Below are 16,291 nucleotides of genomic sequence, written 5' to 3'. Positions count from 1 at the left end.
CCATGTTGCTGAGAATGGCATCATTTCATTCTTTTTAACGGTTGAGTACTATTCCACTGCATAAATGCACCGTATCTTCTTTACCCATTCATCTGTGACAGACGCTAGGCTGTCTCCGTGTCTTAGTGTCTGCAGTGAGTCGTCCTGACATGGACACAGGGGTGCGTGTGTCTTTTCGAGTTAAGCTCTGTCTGGCTATTCTGTCATTCAGTGGCTCTGTGCACAGGACTCACCCGCACTTGCAAGCCTTGAACTTCCACGAGATGAGCTTTCTCCAAATCTTCTATTTTCTTTCTTTCTGCTTCCTGTCTTTTGATGAAATCAAGTTCTCTTAAGGAGAAAATAATAGATCTCAGTGCATCAAATACTCAATAGATGAGGAAATACAAAAATTCTTATCTGAAGCAATGAGCCACACAGTGAAATAAGTAACTAGACAGCTATTTAAATAAATAAAACTCACTCACAGAGAAAAGGTATCTAGTAATAAAAGCAAATAAAATGTTTTAAAGATATACAAGGTAAATAAAAATGCTTTGATTCTGCTTACTGAGCTTTTCATTTGTAGCTCCTGATTCTGGAGCACCTGTTCATACTTGGATAGAAGCTACTGAACTAATGACCCACCTTGGTAATTTAGTGGAGATAATTACATGTTCAGTAGAAATAATTCCACATTTATAAAGTCATTTACCTAGTAAACTGATGGAATGGATGGTAAGAGTTTTTAAAATATAATTATTATAAGACTGCTTCTTAGAAATGACAATAGGCTGAATGGGCCAGAAACACAGAGGGGAAGCTGTCACTACACATCTAAGGATATCATGAGGACAAGGAGAAATATCAAATGTGGTAGAATTTATTATAAAATTATTACATGAAATAAGAGTTAGGAATACTTTTAATAAGAATTAAAATAGAGATGTATTGAATTCACAGTTGTAAGAAAAACTGCTTCCTTTTTAAGATACTTTTATAGCAATACCTTTTAAACATTAAAACCATTGTTTCCATGATAGGAAATAACAGATACCATGAATCTTACATATATGCTTGGCTTTTAAGGCTTGACAGGCAAGGCCAGAAGGGACACTAGAGTTACTTTCTAAGTAACTGATGAAAAAATATGGTAAGAATCTTCCTAGTCTCCCTGAAATTACACCAAGATCCAACAGATGGAAGCAAAGCAGCATTAGCTTGAAAATAGGTGTTGAAATTTAAAAGCCAAGTGTGGTGATGGTCTCTCACTGTAGTGAACCAAGGACCTTGTGATTCTCTCACAAGGAAAGGAAAGTAACAGGGCAAGGGGTCTTGTCAGTCAATATTTCCACTATCTGTAGTGGGAAAATTCTTTAGTTAACTGATTCTAAGAACAGAAACAGAAGGCCCCAGTTGCTGCTCTGAACGCACCATATCCAACAGTCATTTTGCATGACTTCAACTTGGCTTCCTGCTTCTAAATTACATACGTTTCAAAAGGACAGAGGTTCAAATGCTTTAACAGTTACAATAAATGATTAACCAACAGCAAAAACAAGAACAAAACAGGAAGTTGCCAAAAAATTATAGAAGAAACAAAATACAATCAACACATGAAACACTGATGTAAGAGATTTCTAAAACGTACTGTCTATTTATTATTTTAAGTACGCTCCTTAAAGGGATGACTCTGAGGTCATCTTTTCTTTTCCACTAGATACTACAAAACTACTGGATATAAGACTTCTTTAGATGCACACAAAAATCGTTACATCATTAGAAGCTGCTTACTTTTGTTGAAAATCCTTGATCAGTTTCTTTGCCTTGTTGTACTTCTTTTCCAAGGCCTGATACTGGCTTTGAGTCTCTTTGAGGTGCTCGTTCACTGTGTGGCATAATGTTTGGGCCTCAATCCAGTAGCTCTCCAACTTCATCATTCTTTCTTTATTCTCTTCTATATTCTGTTGAAGTTGAGTTTTTTCTAGTTCCCACCTCACTTTCTCATTTTCTGCAGCTTGCAGCTGGACAAAGCAAATGTCAAACCAAGGATATTTCTGGGTACTTTTATAGCAAACATCTCTCATACTTTTACAGCATATTTTAGAATAAATTCCATTATTACATATACTCAATCATGAAATACATTGAAATGAGAAGAGCAAGTATGATTTTCATTATTATAGAGATTATAAAACAGAAGCCTTGAAAAGTGAAATGGTTGTCCAATGTCACACATCTGATAAATGATAAAACATGGATCTGTTTCCAACTCCCAGGATCTTTCCAGAGCATACCATGCAGCGTATGAAATTCTCCAAGCAGTAAAAAATGTTTTAGAATTTGACTGATTCTATCCAATGAACTTCAACATGCTTTTAGAGTTGTTTTTAAAACATACAATTATATGTAAAATGTTAACTAAAAAAGGAGTGGGGAGACGGCAAGCTGGGAAGGAGAGGGGCAGAGCACAGTATGGCCAATGATTAAGAGGCAGACCCTGGAGTCATATAGTTTAGATTTGAATTCCAGCTCTGCCAACACTGGCCTTTAAACCTCGGACAAGTAACTGAAGTCTTCTAAGACTAAATTGTTATATGTAAAAGAGAACTGTGATATATCACATCAGCATGCTTGGAAAAGCTCCTTGGGGATAATAGTCTGATAAAAGTTATTTTTACTTTGTCTTAATCCCTTTTGACGATATTATCACATACTTTATTTCAACTGACTCATGAAAACAGTCTGTAGCTCATTATTTTGCTGACATTGTTCTGAGTTTCTAAAGCCGGATAAATGCCAATTTGCATAAAAGTATAAATGACAGTGTAAGTAAAAATATAAATTATTCCTGAACTAATTTAAGTCTCTCTGATGGAAAAGAAAGGCAGCTTCCTCTGGTTTCTGCTTTCCAGAAAGTTTAGGAACAGATAAGACCCTGGTCCAAATCCCTCATTTCTACGGAAATTCAAGACTGATCTCTTAGGTAAGGGATCAAAGGTCATTTATTGACACTAGCCATCTAACCTTTACACTAGTGCTGCATCCATTTCACGTGCCTCTGGTATAGTTTAAAAGGATGCAGAGTCATTACAAGCTATTAATATCAATTTTCAAAATCTGAAACATTCCAAAATCGCACAGCATTCGGCAAATGGAAATATACATATGTTTTTATATGTATTTTAAACTAAGTACATTGGCAAAACAGATTGCAAAGTAAAGTAGTCAGAACCATTTCAAAATTAGGAATTCTATTATCAACATGGATATAAAGAATAACAGTAAAGCAAGTTAATCTGTGGATATTAGCATAGGTAATAGAATGTTGGCACAGCCAATATAATTTTGAAAAAAAAATACTCATTTATAGATTTTTCTAAATTAAATACCTAACACATAAGCCTTGTTAAAGCACTTGCAATCAGAGGGCAATCTTTTTCCCCCAACTGTAACCCAACAATTAAAAATCTTCTATTCTTCCATTCTATGCCAAGAAACAATAGAAATTTAAAACAGGACTGGGTTTTTACCTGCACCTTTTATTAAGCAGTGTTTTGTGTTCAAGTTGCTTATTTACCAATCTCTACTAATTTAAAAATTATTATTCACAGAGCTTGGCTGAAACCATGAATGATGTATAGACATGTTTTGACTAAAGAACTACAGAGTTATTAGCTGAAAATACCATTTACCTAAAATAGCCTTGCTAATTTATCTCCATTTAAAACACATGGAAAAAACAAAACAAGTGTATATACTGTGAACAGGGAAACGGACTATTAGTGGTGTGGGAGGAATTATGTCTCAATTATTAGAAGACCATAAAAAAAAAACGTTAACTGTGTTTTTAAAGTAATTCAAAAGATATTTTAAAATCTTTGAGACTACATATTTGATAAAACTAGACACAGTTCAAGAAACTGAAACTTACCTTATAATTTACCAATTAAAAATGCCCTTTTGAACTTTGCATTATTTCATATATAAACTAAAAATATATACTCCTTTTATCAAGACCTGTTTTTTCCCACAAATTTAAATGACATGAACTAAACTTGTCTAAAGATTTCTGGTAGCATCTGGAACCTAAAATAAATTATTCATATATTAATTAAATTTCACAGTATTTCATTACTAGAAATTTGAATTTTTCTTTATGAAACCTAATTAATGTGCTATGTTAATAAAAATACATTATTTCTGGTAAGCTAAAAATAAATAAAATGATTATATTTATTTAAAATAAAATAAAAGAGAAAGAGATACAGTATAACAGCTTGTGCTTAAGGATTAGTGGTCAAAATGTAGTTTGAATGCTTGAACTATTATAAACATTTACTTCTTGAGAAAGTTCAGAGGGAACTGGCCACATAGGTGCAAATATGCAAATATGTAATTTTAAAATCCTGTGCTATTTTCACTGAGGGGTGCTGACCCCCTAAGGGTGTGCACTGTTAGGTTTTCCCACTAACAGTGGGAACGAATCTCTCATTTGTGTTCTTCTAAATGTACACAAACAAAGCATTTAGTGCTTGGGTTGAATTTATTCATAGCATCTGGAGTTTAGAAAGTACAATTCAAACACCATGTATTGCTGCTTACCTTGGTCTTCAATTTTTGAATCTCTGCTTCTGTAACTGCATGTTTGATTTGCAACTGAAAATGGAAAAGAAAGGAAAAAAATCTGAACTAAGCGTATCTATATTTTTCTACATTTTTAAAGCCTTAGCAGCTGGCAGAATACCTTATTATATAGCTGAAGGGCTAGGAAAATGCTACGGTGCAGCAGGTTGTAAATTAAAATGTCTAGTGTGTAAAATGACTCTCTAGGTGCGAACTAATTAAACACAGGGTTTATGGTCCACGCTCCCTAACATCAGATTAGGTTATGAATTTAATTGCTCAGGGACCAAAGAGAAGGAAACACATTTTCCTGCCCTCCTTGCAGCTCTTCCTTTGTGATTTGAGTGTCAAGGAATTGTTTCCTTGCGGTCTTGAGGACTGAACAGCTTCAGCAGGCAGACGGGCAGTGGGAAGCTTCGATTCCAAATCTGGAAGGAAGGCGGCGCTCTGGTTCCGCGAGTGGCACGCATTTTAGCTTAGCAGCTCTTTTACAGCTCGGGCTGCGGCTGCAAAGCTGAAGAGGACGATGCAGGTCGGCGACAAGATGTGTAATTTCCTTTTTACATTGCAGGTAAAAGTACAGATCTAGATGTCCGTCCTTTAAGTCATTTACTCATACTGAGGGCCTGGACCCTCCAAAGCTTCAGCTGCGGTTGATTCTCTCTAGAGCCACCATTTAGATTTGTTTTGCTTCTCCCTTCCCCCCACTTTGCTTTCTTTGTAAAGGAAGAAAAATGAAGGAAACAATCACTCTTTAAGGAATAAAAAAAAAAAAATTATGGAAAACAATTTCTAGGTTGGAAATCACTTTTCTAAAATGCTTGGAGGCAGATGTTTTTGGAATTCAGAGTTCTTCCAATTTCAGAAACTTAGTAAGATGCATTTTCCATAAATTGCTGACTGCCCACAGCAGCGTCTGTGGAGGTGCTCTATAATCAAATAAATACATGAATATCTTTGCCACCAAACATGTGAATATTGTGACTAAGTGAGGTACATAAAGATTGTAAATAGTAGCCTATCAATTTTGGTCAGATTTACTACCGTCTGCTACAAAATTATTTTAAAATAATCTTTTCAGAGCATTTTGAATTTAGGATTATACAGAGGGACCTGTAATCTTCCCATATAACCGTAATCAAATAAGTCTAAGGTTTTCTTATCAGAAAGATAGCTAATGAAAAGACAGAAATGTGAACCTTTGGAGATCACACCACCTCACAAACCTCAGCCCTCTCTCTGGTTTGTAATCTTAATTTCCTTGGTTTTTGCCTGACCACTAGGGGCGTATGGGAAGGATGAAGAGGGAAAGAAGTTAGAATCCAGGGTTAGATGCTGATGAGTAAGAGCCCAGAAACGGAGAGTCCCAAGTTCCTTATAAAATTCCCCTTCCGTGATGCTCTCAGGTCTCGTTCGAGGTTTAAGTCTCTGTGGGCTACAAAGCTGCATCTCTGCTCCTGCCCCTGTGGGGTGACCCTGAAACTTTTACATCTGACTCTGCCCTGCTCACTCATTTCACTCTCCTGCTTTCGGCGCGGTTGCCCTTGCAGTCTTGCCTATGCGGCTGTGGCTCCTTTCACCCTCTCCGTTCCCAGGGGCTTCTGCACTCCACAGTCCCGAGGGGCAAGTACTCTTAGTCAGCCAAGACTAAGAAAGGATGATTTAAAGGACTAAAATACGATTACTCCAACTCTGCTTCTTAGATAAAAGTCCTAAATGCTGTAAAATGTTGCACCTGAAATAAAACCAACTCCTCTAGTTCTAGTTGAAGAGTAGCAAGAAATCAAGAGCAGATTTTATGATGAATGCTGCAACTATCAGCAAGTGCCGTATTTTATTTTCTCAGCGGTTAACTCCCTGTAGGGTAACCAATTATATTGCAATACAATGTGTTAGGACTTTGGATTTTCTTTGTTCAAATTACCATGTTCTGTAGCAAGCTACGGCTCTGGGCCCCAGTTTCCAATATGCAAAATGAGAGGGCAGGATGGGAAGACCATCACAGCCTCTGCAAGTACTACAGGTGTGACGTTTTACGAAATGAAGACCCTGGAGGTGACTGTCATGGTTGCAGAGTGGAGAAACTCATCCCACGCCAGCATTTTCATTCCTAGGAATGCATACGCTGGATTAATCAAGTGACATGTGGGACAAACCAAGGGGAAACTGTGAAACAGCCAGGCTGATTTTCAGTTATCCTACCCCTCCCATCTCACCGAAACAGATGACAGAAGAGAACTGAACTCATAAAGCAGCAAGGTGAGAACACTGATAAAAGCTTAGAGTGTTTGTTACTCGGTACAGCCCAGTCCTTTAGCTATAGGAAAGCAGAACGAGGTCTGTAAATTCAGACGTTATTCAGAAGATGGACAAAAGTTTTAGTGCAAGGCTTCCCTAATACTAATACAGCCTAAAATGATAGATATGTAATTATTATGTAATTATTTTAATCCCCCATGCACCTTAACACAATGTCTAGAAATCCACCACTATTAAAAGGAAAAGCATTAAAAATAAACTGAACTTTTTCATTTTATATAGGAAGAAACTGTGTTTCAGTAGCTTAAGCTGCAGAGCTAATAAGTATCAAAGCCAAGTTTTATAAATTCCAGTCCATAGTCCTTTCTGCTAGCTCCAAATTTCTTACATTTGTAGCATCCTTTCCCTTTTGTTATGTCCTCCTTCCTCACTGCGAATGGATCTGTGAGGGAGGTAGGACAGGCACTGTTAACCTCACTGTTCAGACAGGCAAAGAGGCTCAGAGAAGTTACATGGGCTCTTCAAGTTCCCAGCAGAAGCGGGTGGTGGAGAGGAAACTATCCCAGGTCTGACTGCACCTACTCCGTTCCTCCCTTCCTCTGTACCTCATCGGAACCAGCTTTGGACACACTTTTCATCTGATCATCATGGAAACGCTGAGGCATGTGTGATCACTGTCACCTCTCAGGGAAGAAGATAAGATTCCACCTGGAAACCATGAGTCACTTCCGGGGTCTGAGTATTCTCATACTACATACAACATGGTGTTCAATCATTTGCTTTTAGTCACTGAACTTAGAAATTTCTCAGGCATTATTCAACCTGCATTTACTGAATGAGACTATGTGCCAGACGCTGTGCTAGTCACTGAGGATACATGAGCGCTACACAGAATCTACCTTTGAAACACTTACTTCGAGGAGAGTAATAAATACCACCTCCTGAAAGAAGTTTCCAGATGCATGAGAAAAACTCAGGAACTTCAGATGACCTGCGGCTTTGGCCTATGTGTCATATCTCCAAACTTGGACCCTTGCCTCCCAGGCAAAGTGGGCAACGGTGGGGGGCTGGGATACCTCCGTTTCATGAGGAAGACGAAACTGCTTTTCAAAGAGGTACAGTGACTTGAAACAAGAAGCACAGTGCATACCAAATTGAATTTTCTTGTTCTAAAGCAGTTCTCCTTCCATGTTTAATAGCCTTTCCAAAGTACAAGTATAAGGGTTTGTAGACAACAGCTGGCTGCAGGGAGCAGGGTCTACATAACTGCTTAATAGACACAGAACCTGAAATACCTTTTGGAACTTTTAGAACTTCAGAGAATATAGGTTTGGAGAGACGACTTGGGAAGAGAGGATATAAAGAAAAAGAAAAAGTTAAGGACTGCAGGTCAATGTCTATAAGGCCAATGTCTTTCATCTTTTCTGTCCTCTTGAACATGAATGCCATCGATATCCACCCCAGGATTACAGTACAAATAAACACATGCACTCTTACAAAGAACAGCAGCTCTCATGTAACATTCTGTGGGTATACCTGCTGTGTTTATTTTCTGTTTATTTCTTTCAAAAAGATGAATACAGAACACGTACTCATATCACTGAATTAATATATCCAAATATAACTGCACAGGAAACAGAAACATTTTTATGCATAAACATTATAAGACTGAACTTCTGCATTCTTTACTTATCTTGTACAGGCACGTAAATCATTTTTTCTCTAAAAAGGAAATATGTTATCTTTGCAGGAAATATTTTAAGAGCTCTCTAGTACTGGAGATTTTACATCCTCTGTTCTTATTTTGGTGGTGGTGGTATGTGTGCTCAGTCCGACTTTCTGTGATCCCATGAACTTTGTGACCCTCCTCCCGCCGCCCCCGCCCAGGCTCCTCTGTCCATGGGATTCTTAGGCGAGAATACAGGAGTGGGTTGCCATTTTCTACTCCAGGGGACACTCCCGACCTATGTCTCCCAACCCGTGTCTCCCAAGTCTCCTGCATTAGCGGCCAATTCTTTACAACTAAGCCACCTGGGAAGCTCGTTCTTACAAGGGCAAAATAATAACTGATATTTGCATACAACTTTATGCAGTGGTTTCAGCATTGAAATCAGAATTCTTACAATTATATCTGTGATCATGTGATTGCAGTCTGTCTTACCCATGATAGCTTAAGTTCTAGAAAAGAAGAAATCAGGGCTGCTCTTGCCTGTATTTGGTGCCATTAAAATTAAGCTAGGCTGTATTTCTTTACAATTTCTGCTCAAAGGTTTATAAATGGTACCTATCTTTACATTTACATAGAAGAACACTCAGGGAATAGACTATGCAAAACTAGTTGAAATCGGCTGATTGAATGCTGTCATAACCTAATTTGAATGGCAACACTAATTGCAGTATATGCAGCATAGAGTGACACAGTCCACCAAGTCACTCTCTAAGTGACTCATAAACTGGTTATTCATGGGGATGGTGCTGGATGTAGGTGACAGCCTATAATTACAGTTCCTTTTAAAATAAATACCTGTTTATTGTTAAGTACATAACAATGTTTTACCTTCTTGACATATTAATGGACAGTTCCATAAAGGTAACTTTATTATCTAATGCATTAATAACTTTTTCTAAATTACTTTTCATAGATTTTCTATGACTTAATTAGGCAAAATAACATATTTTTTAGACTCCATTTTTTTCCTCCAGATAAATGCACAACTGTTTTTCCTGGGAGCTAATACTTATGACTCTCAAGAAGGAATGGTGTTGGGAAGCGCTGACAGTCCACTGACCAGGCACCTGGCCAGCAGTTTCTGATTCAGCCTCTTCCTACTTTCCAATACATATCCAGTGAAATCATATTAGAAAAGAAAAACTCACAACCAAACTGATACTGAAACTAAAAACAACTGTTACTAGAATGTGAGTCATGAAGCTGAATTAAGAAAAATCTATCCAAGCTTCACTATCTTCACTCCAAAGACAGGGAGGTGCCTTGTGCCTCTCTCACCAACAGCGTGAGACACCAAGTTTATCAATGAGGAAGAAGGCAAACTCTACTGTCTCTCCTGGAGTGCCTTCACACCAGGCTCTCTCACTCTCCGCCTCCTGTGTTCATTCAGAAAGCAACTGCTACACGAGAAAAAGAATTCAGGAAGGTGGCTGACAGTGGCACGTTGCATACTTACAGCTCCAGACTCCAACGTGCAGCAATATGGACAGGGACAGTCCCAGTAAGTGCTTTGAGAGCGAGGAATAGCTTTTCTTTCTTTAACTTACAGAGCTGCATGGTGAGATCTGGACATCGCACGTTAGTACAGAGAACTGCTTTAGATGAGAGGCTGCCAGAAAGCAGCAACCAGGCTGGGAACTAGGCACACAGACATGTCCTCCTGACGGAGGTCCAGCAACGGGCTTTGTGGTTTCAAAAAGTGAAAAATTCCTGATTAACACTGGATACAAAAATGGTTTGTGCCTCATTGAAGATAAATAGATGAGAAAAAGGCAAAACTAAGCCTATTACTAAATTCTTCAGATCAGGGAAAAGAAAATATCAACTTGAAAATTCAAATAAGTAAACCTGTGAAAATAATGTATCCCATAAATAAAAAGATATTTTAAGGTAACTCTACGGAATACCAGGATGAAGAGAAAGTAAAGAGGCATGAAAAATGAATGGAGAACACGGAAACTAAAATGTATGAAAAGAATTAAGTTGTTAGAAGCGCTAAAAAAGCATACGGAAACTTGAAGTCAAAGCATACTTAATGCTACAGAGAGGTGAAACACTGATGTGAGAGGACACGTTTGAGGACAATCTCAGGCGTGGGAAAAAACAGAGAAGAAAAGAAAGGTAAAAAGATAATACTAGAGACAGTGTTTCTAAGGAAACAGAAACTGAAAAAAATTCAAAACCTGAAGAAAATATTCACAGACCAAATTGAAAACATAAACACAAACACAGAACAGGAAAACAGATTAGGAAAAAAGAAAGGAGACCCACTTTAAGAAATTGTGATGAAAAATTTAAAGTACAAAGTTAAAGTAATACAAGTATCCAAATGGCTGTTGTTGTTAGATTTTTCTTTTACAGTATGCAGTGCTAGGTCAAAAAAATTAGCCTGTGCAACAACACTTTTAGGGGAAGAGGTGGTGAATTAAAATGTTAAAACCAGCTAATCATTACTCTTGTGTCAGTATTAGAGGGGAGGAGAGGTGGATGAATGTATGTGAAGGCTATTATTTGGTTAAATGGTAAAGACATAGCTGCTGGTCTGCCTTTCATGTTGCTGGGTGAAAATATCCTAAGACGGAGTCAAAGCTACTTGAGAGTAACTGTTAGAGAAGAGAATAAACATGTGTAACTGTTAAGCAGCAGATGAAAAAGTGATATATCTAACAGCAAGCAGGTAAAAAAGATAAAAACAAAACAAAAAGAAGCATGGAAATTATGAAATCAGGTGGTAGATGTAAGTTCTAATAGTAAAATAATTAAATATAAATGGGGTAAACTGACCAATTACCTGACAGAGACTCCTAGAGTAGAATAACAGTAAGATTTAGGAATATGTTGACTAAAGGAAACACAGTTGTGAAAAGTACACAGAATGGTTGAAAATAAAGAGATGGAAGAAATAGATACTCTGCAGCAAATATGAAGCCAAAGAAAGGCAGTGCTGAATTTTTACAAACAAAACAGAATTTGTAGTAAAATGTGTCATTAGAAAACAAGAGAGATATTACAATAAAGTGAAAAGTTGCAATAATCCTGAACATATATGTTCAGTTCAGTTCAGTCGCTCAGTCCTGTCTGACTCTTTGTGACCCCTTGAATCGCAGTATGCCAGGCCCACCTGTCCAAAACCATCTCCGGGAGTTCACTCAAACTCACGTCCATCGAGTCGGTGATTCCATCCAGCCATCTCATCCTCTATCGTCCCTTCTTCCTCGTGCCCCCAATCCCTCCCAGCATCAGAGTCTTTTCCAATGAGTCAACTCTTCGCATGAGGTGGCCAAAGTACTGGAGTTTCAGCTTTAGCATCATTCCTTCCAAAGAAATCCCAGGGCTGATCTCCTTTAGAATGGACTGGTTAGATCTCCTTTCAGTCCAAAGGACTCTCATGAGTCTTCAACATCACAGTTCAAAAGCATCAATTCTTCAGCACTCAGCTTTCTTCACAGTCCAACTCTCACATCCATACATGACCACTGGAAAAACCATAGCCTTGACTAGAAGGACCTTTGTTGGCAAAGTAATGTCTCTGCTTTTCAATATGCTGTCTAGGTTGGTCATAACTTTTCTTCCAAGGAGTAAGCGTCTTTTAATTTCATGGCTGCAGTTTCCATCTGCAGTGATTTTGGAGCCCCCCAAAATAAAGTCTAACACTGTTTCCACTGTTTCCCATCTATTTGCCATGAAGTGATGGGACCAGATGCCATGATCTTCGTTTTCTGAATGTTGAGCTTTAAGCCAACTTTTTCACTCTCTTCTTTCACTTTCATCAAGAGGCTTTTTAGTTCCTCTTCACTTTCTGCCATAAGGGTGGTGTCATCTGTATATCTGAGGTTATTGATATTTCTCCCGGCAATCTTGATTCCAGCTTGTGCTTCTTCCAGCCCAGTGTTTCTCATGATGTACTCTGCATATAAGTTAAATAAGCAGGGTGACAATATACAGCCTTGATGTACTCCTTTTCGTATTTGGAACCAGTCTGTTGTTCCATGTCCAGTTCTAACTGTTGCTTCCTAATCTGCATACAGATTTCTCAAGAGGCAGGTCAGGTGGTCTGGTATGCCCATCTCTTGAAGAATTTTCCAAAGTTTATTGTGATCCACAGAGTCAAAGGCTTTGGCATAGTCAATAAAGCAGAAATAGATGTTTTTCTGGAACTCTCTTGCTTTTTCGATGATCCAGCGGATATTGGCAATTTGATCTCTGGTTCCTCTGCCTTTTCTAAAACCAGCTTGAACATCTGGAAGTTCTCGGTTCAGATATTGTTGAAGCCTGGCTTGGAGAATTTTGAGCATTACTTTACTAGTGTGTGAGATGAGTGCAATTGTGTGGTAGTTTAAGCATTCTCTGGCATTGCCTTTAAATATATAAAACTGCAACTGCTATAATTATAGGAAGAAAGAAACTGTAGCTGATGATTTTAACTTATACTTTTCACAATTGGTACATCAAACCACAAAATCTAAGCCACGCTACAGAGAAGACATTTGTATGTTTGTATTATTAATCTTATCGACATAAATTTAATGCTTATATAAATTTCATATCAAAGTACAGGATATGTGTGATGTTTACATACATAAGAAATATTTAAATACAACTATTTATGAATTAAGCTACAAAAGATCTTGAAAATTCAAAATAGCTACTATACAGAATATTTTTTCTGAATAGTGTCATAAAATCAGAACTCAATAACAAAAGGATAGCAAAATAAAGTATATAGGTGTGGAAAGTAAAATATACCCGTAAATAATTCTTGTGTTAAAGAGAAAAGTTGCATATAGCTAAAGCAATATTCAGGGAAAAAAATTATAGCTTTAAATATACTTATCAAAATATAAGGGTTATCAGAAAAATAAACATATTGAATGCAACTGATAAATATAAAAAAATAAAACAGGAGAAAAAATAAAGATATTGGTGAGAAAAAATAAAGATATTGGTAGGAAAAAATAAGTATTTTTAAATTTAAAAATAAAAAATGGAAATGTAAAGCTAACTTGACAGATAAATTCTAGAAAAAAACTAAGAAAAAATTGAGCATTTTCAAAGCAAAAAAAGGATAAAAAAGGTAACTAGTTACAGCTACTAAATATTTCACTATTTTAAAGCCATATTATAAAAATATAAGTTAATAGATATGAATACCTAGAGGAAATATATGAATTTCTTGAGAAATACAAAATACCAAAGTTGGCCCAAGAAAAACTTGAAAAGAGTAATAGCTATTATAAAATGTATTCTAAAAATCTTCCTCCACAAATGCACATATGGTTTTATAGCTGAGTAATAACAAACTTTCAGGGAACACAAATTTTGATCTTATGAAAGTCATTAAGTCTCTTTTATAAAAGTCATTTCTGAAAATAGAAAAATAATGAAGACTTCTTTACTTATATTGGAGCTAATATAACCTCCCTTTGTGGCAGCTTTTGATTAATCCATTCTGGTTAAGACTTTCTATTACTTACAGGTGACACTTACATAATAGAGGGGACTATAAAATTTGAGGGAGGATCAGAAAGAGACTTTAATTAAACAGATATGTTCCATGAACTTGGATTAAAAGAGTCAATGTGATAAAAATGCCAGTTTTTTGCAAGTTAATTTACTAGCTTAACGAAATTACAATAAAAAATGCAAAGAAGTTTCTTCAAGGGAGTTAAAATGATTCAAATGTTTTCTTGAATAACTTGAAAAGCAAAGGAATTTTTGAAGAGAAGTGTTAGGTGGATCTGATTTATTTCATTAATGTTTTATATATATTCTAACATTACTGCACCAAAGATTAATGAGAAAATGAAACAGAATATGAAGGTCAAAGGCAGTCCAGAGTGTAAAGACAAATACTGCAGATAATAATGCTGGCCTTCCAACCAGAAGGAAACGGTTAAAGGAACATTTAATAAATTGTGCTAGCCCCCTCGTCAACTGTTTGGGAAATTAAATAGCTGTCTTGTATTATACAACAAATTCTAGTTTGTTTGATGTCGTTCATTCACCAAATATTTAACCACTAAGTATATCTAAGAACTATGGATAAAATATTCAACAGAAAATAGAGGAGGTTAGAGTTCAGTTACAAGACATTTAATAGGCTAAAAAGAGGAATGATTGCAAGAATGTTAGTATAATGCACTTTGCCCAAACAGTATAACGTATACTTTTGGTTGAAATAATATAATTAAGAGAACTCTTTCTGTAATGTGAGTTTTTTTTTTACAGACTCCAACACAAAATGACTCTCCACCTCCACCCCAGATTCTGTGCATAATTTTGGGCATGTTATGTTAATCACATAGAGAAGTTTAAAGCTGTGGCAGTGGCAGTGTACAGGACACCAATCCTGTGACAGAGAGCCAGGCAGCTGACACTCTGTGGTAAACCCCTGAACAAATGAACATATTCATATGTTAAATATAAAACAAAAGAGAATAAAAGGACTTTAAGTGAAATGACACAGTATTTGCCTGTTTTAGAGGTGGTGACAAACGTTCAATTCTTAAAAGCCAAAATTAAAAATGCAGATTTGGTCACCCAGGCTAAAACTAAATCAGCCATGTTACAAAGAATGGTTCCAGATCACAGAGCAGCCTACACCAATGTAGGCAATCATTTTCTCTAACAGTGCAAATAGCACTTTAGGATTTAGAGATTATATGGTTTCCGTGCAATTAGTTAGCTTTACTGCTGTAGAATGAAAACTGCCACAAACAAATAGACAATAATAAATAACAACATATAAATGAATGTCTATGGCTGTGTTTGAATAAAACTTTATTTATAAAAAAAAGCAGTGGATCAGATTTGGCCAATGGGCCATAGTTTACTGACCCCCAGTCTAGATCATGTAGCTATCTGCACTATGGAGTCCATTTCAAACAATATTTATGCAATATTGAGTACTTGGCTCAATTCAGAAAATGAAGGCTATAACCTTTATTTACTATTTCTGCTTTTTAAGCTCTTAACTTCCATTAAAAAAAAAAAAAACAAAAAACATGTATTCTAATTCCAGCTCAATTATCTTCCAAAGAGCAGGGATCATGCTCACCTGGCAACATGGAAGTTACACAATAGACTTTTCCCAAGGAGCACAACCTTGTTCTCACTGCCTCAAAGTCAGATTGAGAGCTACAATATTCAAGGAAGACTGTTTAAAGAACAGACAGTTCATCTGCTCTCCAGATAATATGTAATTCTAGGCCACATCAGAGCTGAGCAGGAACGGATTATACCACTTCCACTTGGGCACTTCTCTGCGTTGTTCTTTGAAGATATCAGTTAATCTAGAAAGCCTTTATAAGAAATGGTCCGAAGACAGGAATTGCTATTCCACTGTAAGAGAATTCTGATCATTAGATAATAGTGTACTTCATTGTCACCAAGATGTTTGCGTCTGATTTAGAACTAGGAATAGTCATACATTGTCTGGAAAACCCATGTATTCTGCTTGAATGACTCTGTGAACTATATAAATGAAAATGGTTCAATCTGACTAATAATAATATGTGAAAGAGAAATGGGCATTCTAAACACATTCATTGGCAAATTGGTACTAAGTACAAGTCCCTCAAATACTCATATTCTGTAATCTAGTAATACCACTGTAAGAAATTATCCTAAGGAAAATGTAATATTTGTTACAATATTATTTTTAATAATTTTAAAAGAACTGGAAACAGAGGAACTGTT

At 36.6% G+C, this 16,291-nt stretch overlaps 1 protein-coding gene across 13 annotated transcripts in view; it reads right to left on the bottom strand.

The window, feature by feature from the left end:
- Positions 1-16,291, bottom strand: part of PPP1R9A (protein phosphatase 1 regulatory subunit 9A) — a 349,347-nt gene that overhangs the window by 60,848 nt on the left and 272,208 nt on the right. For all 13 annotated transcript variants that reach the window (XM_024990823.2, XM_024990825.2, XM_010804004.4 and 10 more), the window contains 3 exons: positions 4,585-4,638; positions 1,774-2,003; positions 234-330 (listed from right to left, as the gene is read on the bottom strand). In XM_024990823.2, the coding sequence (XP_024846591.1) occupies positions 234-330; positions 1,774-2,003; positions 4,585-4,638 (381 nt within the window). The remainder of the gene's footprint in view (positions 1-233; positions 331-1,773; positions 2,004-4,584; positions 4,639-16,291) is intronic.

This window comes from Bos taurus, chromosome 4 (assembly GCF_002263795.3).
Source record: "Bos taurus isolate L1 Dominette 01449 registration number 42190680 breed Hereford chromosome 4, ARS-UCD2.0, whole genome shotgun sequence".
NCBI classification, from domain to species: domain Eukaryota; kingdom Metazoa; phylum Chordata; class Mammalia; order Artiodactyla; family Bovidae; genus Bos; species Bos taurus.
This window is presented reverse-complemented; position numbering and strand designations above follow the sequence as displayed.